General features: G+C 32.5%; 1 protein-coding gene across 1 annotated transcript in view; it reads left to right on the top strand.

The window, feature by feature from the left end:
* LOC145278337 (monocarboxylate transporter 9-like) overlaps positions 1-8109 on the top strand; it is a 31559-nt gene extending 23450 nt beyond the window's left edge. Inside the window, exons 7-8 of the mRNA XM_080130630.1 lie at positions 2252-2377; positions 7617-8109. Coding sequence (XP_079986756.1) covers positions 2252-2377; positions 7617-7744 — 254 coding nt within the window. The 3' untranslated portion in view covers positions 7745-8109. The remainder of the gene's footprint in view (positions 1-2251; positions 2378-7616) is intronic.
* Positions 8110-16588: the final 8479 nt, after the last annotated feature.

Below are 16588 nucleotides of genomic sequence, written 5' to 3' on the forward strand. Positions count from 1 at the left end.
AACTTTATAACGGGTCGGAGTTCTGTTTGGGTTTCAAACTTTGTTCCATATATCCGGACCGTCAAATTAGCATGGGCCTCATCCCTAAATAGCACCTGTTAGAAATTCATTTTAATGTAATTCTTTGTCCAAGCCATTCGTTTTTCCCTATGTTTTTTGTTCAATGGAGGCATCGAAAGAGGTTCGATGTTCCTTGCAATCTCATTCAACACATTGTATCGGGCATGCCTGGATCTTGAAGTGATTCCAGCTTTTGCAAAAACGAAAGCACTCGTGCTGTTTGTGCTTCGGTTGACTTCCCTACGGATTTTCCGAATATCATGATCTAAAAGGTTTCTTCTGATGCCTTTATTTTTCTGAATTTGGTGTTGGGGTTGTTCAAGAATGCAGCCAAGGTTTTTGGATCCTATTCCAGCTCCGTGGCTAAATTTTTGATGGACAATCTTGCGAGTCCAGCAACTATTATTTGCTTTTCGATAATCTTTATTCGCCTGATTTTTTCGCATTGCAAGAGATCTGCAATAAAGCGATGGATAGTAAAATTTCTTTGATAATAAATAAAATGCCATAACTCTGTGAATATGGCATGGATTTGAATAACATTTTGGGAAATAACTAAACTTAATGCAACCCTAAGATGGTACAATTTTCATTTTTTGATACGTATATTTAGGGAAATATTGATATTTTACTAATCTGCAATAAAGCGATTGACACAGTATATATATATATATATATATATTTAGTAGAAATGGTAATTAATAAAAATCTGAAGAAAGTGCTCAATACTGCCTAAACGAGAAACTCTTTATCTCCAATTTTAAAGACAGAGACAAATTACTAAACAAAAAACAGGAGACCACCATATCTGTAGGCATTACAAATCCCACCTCCTTAGCAACTATACACCTCTCTAAAACATCCCTGAGACAACACCACCTTAAATTCCCTAAATTATACATCCAATACAATCACCCACCACAACTACCATGACATATACTCAACCAAACCCCCTTAACCAATTCCCCCCACACCCCACACCACCTTACCCCATAAGAATCCCCATCTATGTAGACGAATATGTCTATACCAATAACTGTATGTATATCTGGGTGTGTATGTGTGTGTATACACGCACGTGTACATCCACGTGTGCGTCCGTGTGTACATGGGGTATCGATGTATATGTGCACGTACCTATGTATACGTGTGTGGATGTGAGAGTATATGTGCCCGCTGCCTACTATCCACATACGTGTGTGAGAGCGTGCAGCTGTATATATGTCGATATATCTGTTCACGAGTATTAGTATCTGTATGTGCGCATGTGCTTGCATGTATGCGTGGGGGTGCAAGTATGTCTGAATCAATATGCGCATGTAGGCCCATGTATACGCCTCCTTGAGGGTATGGGTGTCGATGTGTGTATGTATCTGTGTATGAGCGCACCCATGCTTACGCACACGTGCCCAATTTAGCACCTTAAGGAAAATTTGACGTCAGCGGGAGCGGCGCGGGTGTCTATGCATGCATGCGTGCATATATGCATATATTTGCACGCCAGGGCGGAGATGTATGTGTACATGTGAATGTTTCTTTAAGTATATATGTGTGTACGTGCGCATGTGTGTGCTCGTGCGCACGGCCGCTAGTTAACCCTCTCCAAGCACTTAACAACAAAAAACCCAAATAAATAAACCGAAAATCATAGCCCCCCCAGCCTCCGAACCTAAGCGAACACCCAACAGGTCAAGACATACTTATCAAGAAATCATCTCACCAACGAGACGCCAAAAACTTAAACATTAAGACTCGAATTTTAAAGTAACCCCCCTCCTCCTACCCCCACGTATCCCCTTCCCCCTCCATGTATCCGTATGCCCTCAGCCACATCAGAAATTAACTTACCAGACCCACCCCCACAACCACTTAAGGTCCTTAAACTCCAAAACTAAAACATTACCGACATACCAAGCACCCCTCCCACCTTTCCCCCTTTGTTCCCTTCCTCTTTTTTCCGCTCTTCTCGCACCCCTCCCCTGACATCATTCACTCTTTCATCTCGTCATATCGAACATTTCTGTGAAAGTCTGAGGAAGCTACAGACGGCAAAAAAAAGAACGGCCGGGTAGCTGAAACAATATTGTAACAGAAATCCATATTAAATAATACTCATCTCAATAATAATGAAATCCAATTAAATAATATAAGTTTTAACACTTTAACGTTTGTATACATTTATGCATTGCAGGTTGTGGAATAACACTTCGTATTGTAATGGTTGCTTCAGTTTTAGGGATTGAGAAAATGTCCGCAGGTTACAGCATCTTGTCGATAATTGTTGGACTTGGATATACTGTCTATCCTCTTTTCACTGGTATGTAATTAAAAACAACCCCTATTTGATATCGTTTCATGTGCAATCATCTCTCCACGAGACCACTAACTTACTCGATTGCCTGCTTTTGTCAATTTATATGTTTTAGCATTACCACTTTTATGTGTCTACGTGGATCTGAGTGTACTGTCATCTAACCGCTGACTCCACATCTATACTCCTATAAATTTGATTTTTTTTCTGTATTGATATTCATATTACAAACCCCTTTTCTATTTATTTAAAAAGAAAATACAACTTTATTATACATGGGTCGTGTAATTGCATTAATCTGCAAAAAATCTAACTAATTTGCATATTCTTTTAAACATTCATTTTAATTTATTCTCCTTTTAGTTATTTCGGTTTTCTTATGGGATGATCATCTTTAGTTACGTGTAATTACAGTCATGCAGATATTCTATTTCTGATTTATACTTGCGTAATATTTGCGTAAAAAAGTTATAGTAAACACAAACCTCTTTCTATATGTATTTATGTATGCGTGTATATATTTGTTTAAAAGAAATGCCTACCAAACTCCGCTGTCAATTTTTGGTCTACAGGCATGAAACTTAATATATAGAATATTCGAACGCATACGAAACTTTATATTTGGGTATTTGGATTTTAGCCGGAGAAAATAGATGCAAAAGTGTGTAAATTAAAGAAATGGAATTTGTCAGGTGAAGGTCGAACGACGGAATTACGAATATGCATGCATAACGGAATAGCTATTGATTCATGTTTTAATTTTTAACCTTGCAACAAACATGTCTTCATAGCACACGCATTAACGTCAAAGAAAAACGTAAACTGTAAACTAACGTTTTGGTTTCGATTCTCGGTGGTGGTGCACGAGTCATTTTTTAAAACTTTTTAACTCATTACTATATATTGGACCCAATATAATATAATAATAAATACGAAATCTGCATTAATCAAAATATCGTATTTAAGTATATTTTACGACAGAGCAATGCCGGGCGTCTTGCTGGTTCTCCAATATTTCCAAATTAGAATCCAACCACCCAATATCATCAATCAATCAATTCAAGGATTCTTCTTGGATTTTCCTCATTTGTTACTTCCGGAAACAGTCATTCGACTCTTTCGATGACAGAGAACATCTATGGGCATTCTTTTACTAAAGAGTCATCACTTATCAAGACTCCAAAGCAACTTGAAGATAAAGGTTAATCGAGTGTAAAGTGGACGGTGGTTTGTAATGATGGTGGTGATTGGCCAGAATTTGATTCTTTTAGAGGGCAGTTCAGCAAAACTTTATTTAAATTGGACTTAGAAAATGATCATGTCGTAGTCAGCTGGGAAATAGCCCAGTGGTATAGTATTCCATGGATAGACAGTTCTATAAAAGAAACTTTACCATGGACATTTCGTTTAGTTTTAAGTAGAGAAATTTAAACGGAAACTGTTGTAGACAGACAAGTTTTGGTTGTGAATGTTTTACACGAATATGTTTTACAATAATGTTTTACAAGAATATGTTTTACAATAATGTTTTATAATAATGTTTTACAGGAATGTTTTACAATAATGCTTTACAAGAATGTTTTACAATAATGTTTTACAATAATGCTTTACAAGAATGTTTTACAAGAATGTTTTACAAGAATGTTTTACAATAATCCTTTACAAGAATGTTTTACAATAATGTTTTACAAGAATGTTTTACAAGAACGTTTTGCAATAATGTTTTACAAGAATATTTTACAATAATGTTTTACAATAATGTTTTACAAGAATGTTTTACAATAATGTTTTACAAGAATGTTTTACAATAATGTTTTACAAGAATGTTTTACAATAATGTTTTACAAGAATGTTTTACAATAATGTTTTACAAGAATATTTTACAATAATGTTTTACAAGAATGTTTTACAATAATGTTTTACAAGAATGTTTTACAATAATGTTTTACAAGAATGTTTTACAATAATGTTTTACAATAATGTTTTACAAGAATGTTTTACAATAATGTTTTACAAGAATGTTTTACAATAATGTTTTACAAGAATGTTTTACAATAATGTTTTACAATAATGTTTTACAAGAATGTTTTACAATAATGTTTTACAAGAATATTTTACAATAATGTTTTACAAGAATGTTTTACAATAATGTTTTACAAGAATGTTTTACAAGAATGTTTTACAATAATGTTTTACAAGAATATTTTACAATAATGTTTTACAAGAATGTTTTACAATAATGTTTTACAAGAATATTTTACAATAATGTTTTACAAGAATGTTTTACAAGAATGTTTTACAATAATGTTTTACAAGAATCTTTTACAATAATGCTTTACAAGAAGAGGTCATAGGCTGAAGCTAAAACGAGTGTTTGCGATGAAAACAACGATAGAATAGAGAAAAACTAGCAAAGTTTCTTCTGTAGGAAAGATGTAGGAAAGGATGCTCTGAACAGTACCTTCCCAGATGTGGCAATAACACTCCATCTTAAGATGTATTTGGCTCTTATACAAGTATAAAATATATCAGGAGTGGTATACCTTCAGTAGAATGATGCAACCATTTTTCCAATTACTTTAGCAACAAACGTAATGTAAGTCTTTAATTTCAGGTCTAGAGTGAAGGTCAGTCTTAAAAGCTTCTCAAAACAAAGGTCTTTAATAAGACAAGAGCCATTCATTTTAACTGATGCCAATAGGGATCAGAGTGTTAGTGTTGAAAAGAAAAAAGCCTGGTTTGGGAAGTATTAAATTTAACCAGCCATCTTTTTCTTTCATTGCTGCTCTTCGAAGTGTTGCCATAGATGGTTATGTTATTTGCATAAATGTCGACTAATGATTTTAGAATGATGTTTGAAAGATCATTGATGAATATTATAAATGAAGTGGGCTCAGGGTGGAGTCTTGCGGCACACCAGCGTTGATAGTACGAGCTTCGGACTTCTGTCCACTGACGACTACCCTTATGAACTTATCAGAGGAAAGATTTTATGGTTGTGAGAATCTTTCCAGATATTCCATAGCAATCTTGTGAAGTAGACCTTTATGTCAAACTCTATCAAAGACCTTTGATATGTCAAAACTAGAAATAAGCCCCCGTAAATGGGTCCTGTTTAATATTACTGTTGATCTCGCAGAACGAAAATCATATGGTTTGTCACTGAGTAGATTGGTTTTACTGAGTTGATAACGCGTGTTATTACTGTACCAATTTATTTAACAGGATTATATCGAGAACGGGTTGACTCTTTGCCACGCTAAGCCAGCAGTCATTCATTATAGGGAGGCTAACCACAAATTTTTAAGTATACAATGTACCTTGAAGTTAAAATTTTAGAATTTAAAGTTTAGTTTTATAATTTGAATTGGATTATTTTAATTTTCAACTTTAATATTTTTTAATTGAAAATTGAGTTATTTTAATTTAAATATATTAATTTTTATATTAAATAATTTAAAGTTGATATTTTTAAATTTTAAATTCAACCTTTTAAATTTGATGGAAAACGGTGTTAGGATTAAAATAAATAATAAAATTTTGTTATCGATTTTTAACTGGTTTAAAAAAAAACGATATGTACAAAAATTTATTGTTAAGCAAAATTTAAACATCTATTCCCCATCGACTAAACGAACGACCCTTTCGCGTGTAATTTAAAACGATCTTCTTCGATGTAGCCACGTTCTCTCTGACGAAGTATCCGTTTGTCGATTCCGCCGCTGCAGAAACTACAACTAATCGCAAACGTTATAGCCTTTTTTATGAAGGCTAAACCACTCTACATCACCCATGTGCTCATTATACCAACGCACTTTAACAGGATTAGAGCGGGAACGTTTTGACCCCTCGCCATGCTAAGTTGGCAGTCATTAATTATAGGAAGGCTAACTACAATTTTGTAGAAGTATACAATGTGCCTTGAAGTTAATAATTTTAAAAAAACTGTTTAATTTAATTAAGTCAAACCTTTGGAATTTAAATTTTAGTTTAATAATTTGAATTTGATTATTTTAATTTTTAACTTTACTATTTTTTTATATTGAAAATTAAAATATTTAATTTAAATTCCAGCCACTGTGATTGGAAGTTGATATTTAAAAAAAAAATTAATTCATTAAAATTTTTTAAAATTTAAAATTGAATTTTAAAAATTTGATGTTAGCATTATAATAATTAATAAAGGATATTTATGCACTTTTGTAACCGTACTGAAATGATTACGTTATCATTTTATAAGCCATTCTTTACATGAGGAGGGGAGGGTGTTTTGTAACTATTCTGTGCTTCCGCCTAACAATTTAATAATAATAAAAAAAGATATCGTGAAACTTTAATTTAACCTGAAAAACCTATTTTAAAAATAGCGCGGTATCAAAAGTGCATAAGCACCTAATAAAGTTTTGTTATGAATTTTTAACTGGTTAAAAAAACGATATTTACTCAAATTTATTAGTATCCACGAAATTTCAATAGAAATCTTTAATAAGCAACCACGTAGTATACTTAACCGGCACGAAATCGAAAAAAAGAGTAACAAAATGTAAACCAAATAACGTTTTACAAACACAAGAATATTTACATTTTATGAACCTGCATAGCATTAAAAGGTAGAAATTTGGAAATTGATTGTTTATTTTATTATCTCTGAATATGTTATCACAACTTATACTTAGCCAAACACGAGTAAATAAAAATGTCGATTGATTTTATTGGGGGGATAATCGCTATAATAAGATAATCAAAAATGGCTTACACTATTACGAACTGGGTCCAGGGATGGGGTTGCCAGTCGATAAATATCTGCTTTAACTATTTATTGATGTTTCCAAAAAAAACAGAATTCAATAAAATCTCATATGGATTAATGAAGGGTTCTATTCGAAATTCCTGAGTTCGGCAAAGATTTCCCAATTCGACCAAATACATCTGGAGAAGATCGGAAATTACATCGGCCGAAACGTTGTGCGAATAACACTCAAGAAAAAAAAACAATAGTCAGTATAACCCAAATAATACTTTCAGAAGACTAAAACTATACAGAGAGGTAGAAAAATAATTTTACCTTGCGTTTGGTAACAGTTATTTGTTGTATTTATTTTCCACCTCAATTTTGCGCTGTTTAGTATATTACATCATTGCTTATTACTCAGTATGAATTGAGGTAAACAAATCACATTAATAGGAAACGAATTATTATGGTTAATTATTTTATGAAGAATCTAATTGATTTCGTTCATTTCAGGAATTGTATACGACATGACACGATCGTTTGCGTTCGTCTTCAATCTGGATGCAGCGTTTGTTTCCGTGGGAATCCTCTCATCATTTGGACTCATATATGCACAAAAGAAAGGAAAATTTTTCGACTAAAGAAAAAGTAAATTTATTCAGATTATTTCCTTTCTAACCAGCATCCTATACGTATTGAGAGTGAACAAACATGGTCATCACAAATAAAATAATACCGAAATGTTCATTCCGAAAAAAAAAAAAAAATGAGTAAAATTATACAATTTTAGAACAAATCAATCAAACATCGAGAAAATGTTTATTTCGATAAAATCAGCAACATTTTTATATGATAAAATTTATTTACATTCAAAAAGGAACTATTTGAATTTGACAGCTTTAGAAGCCAAAACATTGCATACATATATGTAATACCTATATATAATAAAAACGCCGCAGTTTTTCCACTCTGGACCAAAATACCGTAGAGAGCAATACTTAATTAAAGGTCGTATATGACTCTAATGCAGGTATATATATATATATATATATATATATATATATATATATATATATATATATATATATATATGACTCTAATTATAGGTCGTATATGACTCTAATGCAGGTGTATATATATATATATACATACAATATATGTATATATATACAATATATATATACAATATATATATATGTATATATATATACAATATGTATATATATACAATATGTATATACATATGTATATGTTTGTATATATATATATATATACAAACATATATATATGTATATACATATTGCATATATATATACATATTGTATATATATACATATTGTATATATATACACAAATATATATATATATGTATATACATATTGTATATATATATATATATATATATATACATTGATGGCTACATATGTGCATACATGTTTCTGTAATCACCCGCGTTGGGGATTACGCCTTCAGGCCAAGAATTATCATCGAGAACTGATATTTCAAACAAAAACATTTTCTTATTTCGTTTACAAAGTTAGAATGTAACATGGGTGGGGGTTATGAGCGGGGAGAGGACAAGTGAGGTCTTTGAAGATAATAAACATCTTTTTTATTTCCCCCTTTTTTTATATATATTCCCTTTTTAAGTTTATCTATCCCATCTTTTGGTTTTTATGGCATAAGGTGCTTGAGAATTTAGTATTTTTGTCTTGCGGTCCGTAAATTAAAAACATTTCTTATGGGCATTGAGTACTGACCGGTGCCGTTCAATCCACACACACACACACACACACACACACACACACACACACACACACACACACTAGAAGCAAACATACTACAAGAATAAAAATAAAATAAAATAAAATAAAAACACTTTTCATCGTAAGTCATAACCTGGTCGAGAAACGGGACGTTCTTGTTTAGTAAAAGAAGAAAGCATGACACGTCATAACGGCGTTTCTTTTGGTTGTCGTTGAATTCGGGAAGCACCCAGTTATCTATTTTTTTATCTTTCCAATCTCTCTCGAGTGGTTGGAAATCGTCGAACACGTTACGTCTAGTTCAGAAGCAAGTTCTCGAACAGTTGTGCGTGGATTGGCTTCGACTAGGTCTCTTAATTGATCGTTGTCAACATCCGATAGCCAACCACTACGCTCATCATCATTAAGACTCTCATCGCCGCCACGAAATTTCTTAAACCGTCATTGTGCTGTGTATTCAGTAGTAGTTCCTGGGCCAAACGCTTCGTCGATATCGCGAGCTGTTTCAGCAACTTTTCGGCCTAGCTTGAATTGAAATAAGAAAATGATGCGAATTTGCTTTTTTTCCATCTTGTGCTGAACGTTCTGATAGGAAGACATAATTTCTTTTTAAAACGATTGTAATTTAAACGATTAGGTCGAGCGAAAATACGTTCTTTAAAATTATATATAAAACTTGCTGTACCCTGCCACGCGTTGCTGTGGCTCAATTTGGTCTAATGAAAAAATCTAATAAGAGATAATGCATGTTTCTTATATTGTTAGTACAGCAATTCACTCCAAAAGTGTAAAAAAAAAAAACCCACAAAAATGGGGGAAAAACAGTACTCTTGCAGAATCTGACCAAGATCCTTAGGAGTTTCCATGAATCATGGCTTGGGCTCAACCAGTAGTCAATGGATTAAGCCGAACGTTGCTAAAATGTTGGAATGGTTAATCGATTTTTTGTGTGTTTTTTTTGTAATCAAAAATCTTACTTTTCAATTAATATTTGGGTGAGGAGGTGTACTATACACAGATTCAAAAAGTTGTCCAAAAACAAATAAATGTAAGCAAAGGTAAGGTAAGTTACATTTCTGCATAACTGGATAATTTATTTGTTTTTATTTTATGTAAAAGGTTTAATCAGCTCGGAAAAGCACACAGTGTTTATCAATGTATTTGAACAAGACAAATGGTCGTGGACTCTGTTGAATATGTTAAGTTTGGGAAAATAAGTAAAAAAACTAAAAAAAAAAAAAAACTATACATAACAGTATTAATTTATTTTTATTTCGGAGTATTATTCTCATCTTTATTAGTTGTTGTTTTCATTTTTATTGGTTGTTGTTTTTCCACGACGTTTCTGCCAACTATTCCTCTCGCCTTCGTCAGGTGGTAGCCGCGACGGATAGGAACTTCGAATCTGCATTCTCAGCAATCACTGTCATCCGTAGTTGTTGTCGTCTCACCACGTTTTGGCCAAGTAAACCTCTGGCACGGTTTGGGTAGGATTGAAACCGCTATCTTCAGACAATGTCCATCTGGAACCGTAGAGATTCAACGTCTCTATCAACTTCACCACGGGCCCCGAAGGGCGATCAAGGTTGGAGTCTTTGATCTTATAAATCCACGTTTATTTTTATTATCTGATCTTACATAGTCGGGTCCGTACCGATTGGTATATATATTATTCCTTAATTGGAATTCATTTTTGAGATGAGCATTATATATATCAATATATTTTTATTTCGGACTATTATTCTCATCTTTATTAGTTGTTGTTTTCATCTTTATTGGTTGTTGTTTTTCACGACGTTTCGGCGCAGTTGATAGAGACGTTGAATCTCTACGATTCCAGATTGACATTGTCTGAAGATAGCGGTTTCAATCCTACCCAAAGCGTGCCAGTGCAACGGAGTTAATGGTAAAAAAATAGGAAAAGTGTAAAGACAACATTTCATACACACATGATAGAATTCATGTGACGAAAAAGGGGGAAAAGCTTTCTCCTTATAATAAAATGCATCCGTGAACAATATATGTTTTTGTATAAAAAATAATGTAATTGTTAGGTGAAAGTACAGAATAGTTACAAAACACCTTCCCACCAAAAGTACCAGAACAATTCTGTTCGTATTGTTTTTTTTTTTAATTATCAAAGTTCTGTTTCTATTGTTTCGTTTTTTTATTTGTAAAAAATCTGTTTAGATTGTTTTTTTTTTTTCATTTCCAGCGTTTTTTTGTGCGACGTCAACGGAGTAAAGAAATATCACTAAAATTTAATTAATATTTATATTAATACCTTTTAGCGATAAAGAAAAAGACTAATATTAAAATAGGTCAATATTAAAAAAATTTAGAATATTGTTTACAATAAAAGAAAGAAATTCTGTTTATATTCTTTAATTTGGAAAAATGAGTTCAGTTTATTTGTGAACTGAACGATATGGTCACTGTTTTCATAGATAAAAACCGGTGAATCGATAAAATGTGTCTCTTTCGTTTTTGGTTTGAGTTGTTTTGGGTTCGAGGTTAATTGCCACCTAAACTCCAATGCTACCAAAAAAAGTTTTTTTTTTTTTTTATACGCACGTGTAGTCAGAATCGTTATTTTTCGTCATTTCAAAATGGTATAATTTTATCATAAGGACCTATACTTTTCGGTTAAACAGATAATGAAATATTTTGATTCGGAAGTCATCAATTCGTGGGCCGCTCATTTCTAACGGAAATAGTTCCGCGAAAAATATTTTTATTTTATTTAATATTAATTTCTGTGTTACTATTTTAACGATTAAAAAAAAAGTATGTTATAGCCAGAATCGTTATTTCTCGTCATCCGACGAATAAAAGTTTTTTTTTTTAATAAGGTAATATTTACTTTTTAATATCTAAAAACACAGTTAGATGATAAAGATTCACTGTTATAAAATTTAACAGAAAACGGGATTGTAAATTTCTAGTTTATCGATTTTGAATAAACCAGACGTTCCATATATATAAAGGTGCCGCTTTCGAATCTCGCTAGAATCAGCCACTCTGATGAGTCGTGGACGACGAAACACGTGTCAGTGGATAATTATATTTTAAAAATAATATATATGTCGCTCCCCATTAAAAAAGGGGGTACCAGATTGGTCAATGGGAAAATTATTCCCAACAAGCATTTAGGTAAAAATGCACTTTCGTAAAAATACTTGAATTCATTCAAGAAAGTATCGTTAACAAAAACAAATAAAAACATCTTTATATATATATATATATATATATATATATATATTTATATATATATATATATATATATATATATATATATATATATATAAAGGTATCATAACGAGAACTGATTTGAAAAACGCACCATTTAAAATAAAAATAAAAATTCCGCAAGAACTTTCCTTTCAACCTAATATTGTAGATTTATTTACAACTTGTGCAATCCGTGCACGGACGTTTCCCTGGAAAATTATAGGACTCAAGCAATACGTGTTCCCAGCAGTTGTAGATATGAGTGTGGGAGTAAAAATTCCTCCGACTATTCGTATGTATAACTATCTCAACATACCGAGTAGAACTAAATAAAACAATCGTTGTCTTTACTTGTTTTACATACGCGGGCATCATCGAAATGAGGTTATATAATCATGGTGCTAATGCAGAAAGTAATCCGCGCTATTTTTAAAATCGTATTTCCAAGTTTAATTAAAGTTTTATGATATGTCTTTTTTATTATTCAATTGTAAGGTTAAAGTACAGAATAGGTACAAAACACCCTCCCCTCCCTATGTTAAGAATGGCTTTTTAAAATAATAACGTTATTATTTCAGCACAGATCACTCTCTGCATGAGTACCATAATCATTATTTAGTACCAAATGTAATTTAATAATTAATATTTTAATCAATTTAAAATTACATCTTCCTGCATGTGACTGTGTTGCTTCCCCCAAGGGCCGAAACTATTTCATTCGTTGCAATCCAAAGTTGTATGGCATACTTTATTTATATTATTACATTATTTTGTTTTATATTGTTACATTATTATGTTTTATATTGCTACATTATTATGTTTTATATTGTTACATTATTATGTTTTAAGCTTATATCACACATAAAATTATAAGCTTATAATCATGTTGTTTGCTGCTTAGTCCTATACTTGTCCTTTCTACGATCTTTTCAGACCGGGAAAACAACGTCGACAAATAAATTCCCTCATATCTTGAATATAAACTACATTTAAAATATTGCTGGAAGACAGGAGGTTTGTTCGCCTTGATCCTCGTTCTAAATCACTAACCAGTGGAGTTGGAGAGACAGAAAGAGATCAATAATCATTATTTAATCATATCCTATCAGAAATTTTTTAAAATGGTATGTTCACGTATGCAGTGATCTCAACAAACCGCCGACTTATCTCGCTCATACTTTTTTTTTTTTTAGGTCATATGACGTCAAATCCATTTCTATCAATTCCCCCAACCTCAATAATTCTAACCTCGTGTTCAGCAAGTTTCCATTTCCTGCTATTTTTAACTAATTTATATACTAGCAGGTCTAGAATACGAACAATCTGGCCTGAAATATGCTCGAACAGTCAAGTCGTCATTCCCTGATAGGGGCGACTCGGGCGATTAGCAATAAACTAACCCCTTCTTATAGACAAGGTAACGCATGTGTCTATTAGAACAAATCAGAATCATTCATACGTCAACTTTCGGGTTGAAGAACGCTGTATCATGATATTGTCTACTATAAATTATTTTCCCAAATAAATTTGCTTTTTTTCCATCTTGTACTCAACGTTCTGAAAGGAAGACATGATTTCTTTTTAAAACGATTGTAATTTAAACGATTAGGTCGAGCGAAAAAAACGTTGTTTAAAATTATATATAAAATAAAGGTATCATAACGAGAACTCATTTGAAAAATGCATCATTTGAAATAAAAATTAAAATTCCGCAAGAACTTTCCTTATTATAGATTTATTTACAACTAGTGCGATCCGTGCTCGGACGTTTCCCTGGAAAATTATAGAATGCAAGTAACACGTGCTCCCATTCTTGACGGCAGTAGTTTTAGATATGAGTGTGGGAGTAAAAATTCCTCCGACTATTCGTATGTATAACTATCTCAACATACCGAGTAGAACTAAATAAAACAATCGTTGTCTTTACTTGTTTTACTATATCTATTAGAACAGAACAGAAACCTCAACTTTCGGGTTGAAGAACGCTGTATCATTCTCTTGCTATACTTTAGATTATTTTCCCCAATCCCTGCACCAGGGCAACGACGGAAACAACAACTCTTTGATTGTGAAAATATTAATTTGTTCAGAGAAAAAGACTATAATTTATTTCTTGTTCTACGTATGTCCTGAAAGTTTTGTAATTTCTTACAAATTTGCTTGTTCCTAATTGGTACAATATTTTTGTTTATTATTTATTTTTAAAAATGACGCCTTAATAATTTCCAATGCGATAAATTATAATTGACTATCGGGGGTCCCCGGCGTTGCTCGGGTATAGAGAGGTAAGAGTATTGATGAACGGAGCCATAAAAACAATGTTTCAAAACCCTTTAAGAAAAATGAAAATAGCGGCAAGTACCCGTGCCAGCAGAAAAAAAGTAGTAGTAGGCAGGTAGGCTCGAACCTGTAACGCTAATAGAAAAAGGGAGTGAAAAAAAAGCGAACCGTTTAGTCGCCGCGCCTACCGCGACATACAACGTCGCTGCCGTTCGAAATACGTTTAGTTACTGCAAGGCGTATAATGATTTTGCAAAAATGTCGAAGAAAAAGCCTTACCCCTCCTTGTAAAAAAATCGCCCAGTTGACGCTCAAAGAATTAATGTTTTTGGCCAATTTTCGGATATTTGTCATGCGAGAGACTGGCCTTTCCAACGATATTACAATCAGATCCATTTTACAATGTTTACTTTTCGTGAATATGCCTTTAAAGTGTGAAATTTTACAATTCATAAACTGTAAGTGATTTTGTATTGCGTATTTTGCATTTTTCGTATTACGCAAATTTAATTAAAAAAAAAAAAACACCCAAGGATATGCGGTTTAGCATTCACCATACTTAACAAAATCGTCGTCTTTTTTATTTATTTTTTTTCAATATTTAAGCATTTATATCGCGCTCGAAAAGAAAAACTCTCTTTTATCGAAAATCTTCAACAAAATTTTGACTGTTCCGTTAAATGACGAAGCCTTCGGTTGTTTACTTATTTGTTTTTTGAATTAAATTATCGTATTTAGCATTTTCCTTTGTTCCCAACTTTTGTAACAATCATCTTTTTTTCTTCGTTACTATTGTTCGCATCTTTTTGTAAATATGGTTTCAAATCTAGAAACATAGAAATGTTGAACAAATATCCGGTTTGTATTTAAATTTCCATAGAGAACAGACAGACAAAAAAAAAAAACCCTCGCTGTTTGAATAAATTTTCAAACCTTGTTGGTGTTTTCTTGTTTGTTTCTTTATTTATAATGACACTTTTTTCTGGCACTGTAAGTGTAATAGGCCTACAGCACACCTCAGACCCCGTGCTGAAGTGTGGAGACATTACATTTGAATGTAATGTCGTGATTTTTAATCCTATTAAGATCAGACTCATACGGGAAAAATGAGTTCATTTTATTTATATAGAAGAATAGATAGAATAGATAGAATAGATAGATAGAGAAGATGACGATTTTTGCTGACATTCGTTTTCCCCAATCCTTCTATAAGAATTCTTTTCTAGAAGGATATCTGGTACTTACAGGAGGGGCCATGCGGAGATTGTCGATGTCTAAGTGAAAGCGTTTCTGTGGAATGAACTGGGCTCGATCTTCGTTTTCCCCAATCTTTCTATAAGAATTATTTTCTAGAAGGATATCTGGTACTTACAGGAGGGGCCATGCGAAGATTGCTGATGTCTAAGTGAAAGCGTTTCTGTGGAATGAACTGGGTTCGATCTTGGCACCCCCAGGTTGTCAACCATTGGGCTACCATCACCTCCCTGATGAAATTGTTTTTGCTGTTCCAATTAGTGTTAGCTTGAAGCACTTTAACGAATTCTGAACTCTGTTCCATTTTTTAAAAACGTATCCACAAAAATAAATAAATAAATAAAAATAAAATAAAATAAAACATTACTTCAATTTATTAGGAGCAAGTTCTTACTTTCTATAAGAATTGAATAAAGATATTTGTATTGTTATTAAACTAAATTTTCAAATTAACGAGAAATACTTTTAAAGAAATATGTAATAAACTAAATGCGCCTTATTGACGGTGAAAAAATGACATATTTTATTTACCCGCTATTGATTTGTGGCATTTATTTTATATTTTATATACCGCTCTACAAATTTGTATTGAGCACTGTTTATATCAATATCTGTAACTTACATAGAAGTTATCTTGTTACCAAGCAGACAATTCGAAAAGATTTTCTCCAAAAGTACAACCGATATAATATCTTTAAGATAAAAAAACCCCACCCTACTTTCTGTAGGGAAACGCGTGACTTATTTGACTATCACGTGTGGATGATTCAAAGGGTCGATCGTTAAATGAAATGAAAGAGAATAATCACGTAACTGTGAATTTTTATGCAAATGAGACTGGTCTATAAAAGCGGACGTGAAGTGAGCATCAGGCGAGTTGAGAGAAGGCGTGTTACTTACGCAGACGTGTGAAAATCAAATATCGTTGCGTTTGTAAGTCGAAAGTTTTGACAA

This window comes from Euprymna scolopes, chromosome 6 (genome assembly GCF_053919585.1).
Source record: "Euprymna scolopes isolate OS-2025 chromosome 6, ASM5391958v1, whole genome shotgun sequence".
In the NCBI taxonomy this organism is placed as follows: domain Eukaryota; kingdom Metazoa; phylum Mollusca; class Cephalopoda; order Sepiida; family Sepiolidae; genus Euprymna; species Euprymna scolopes.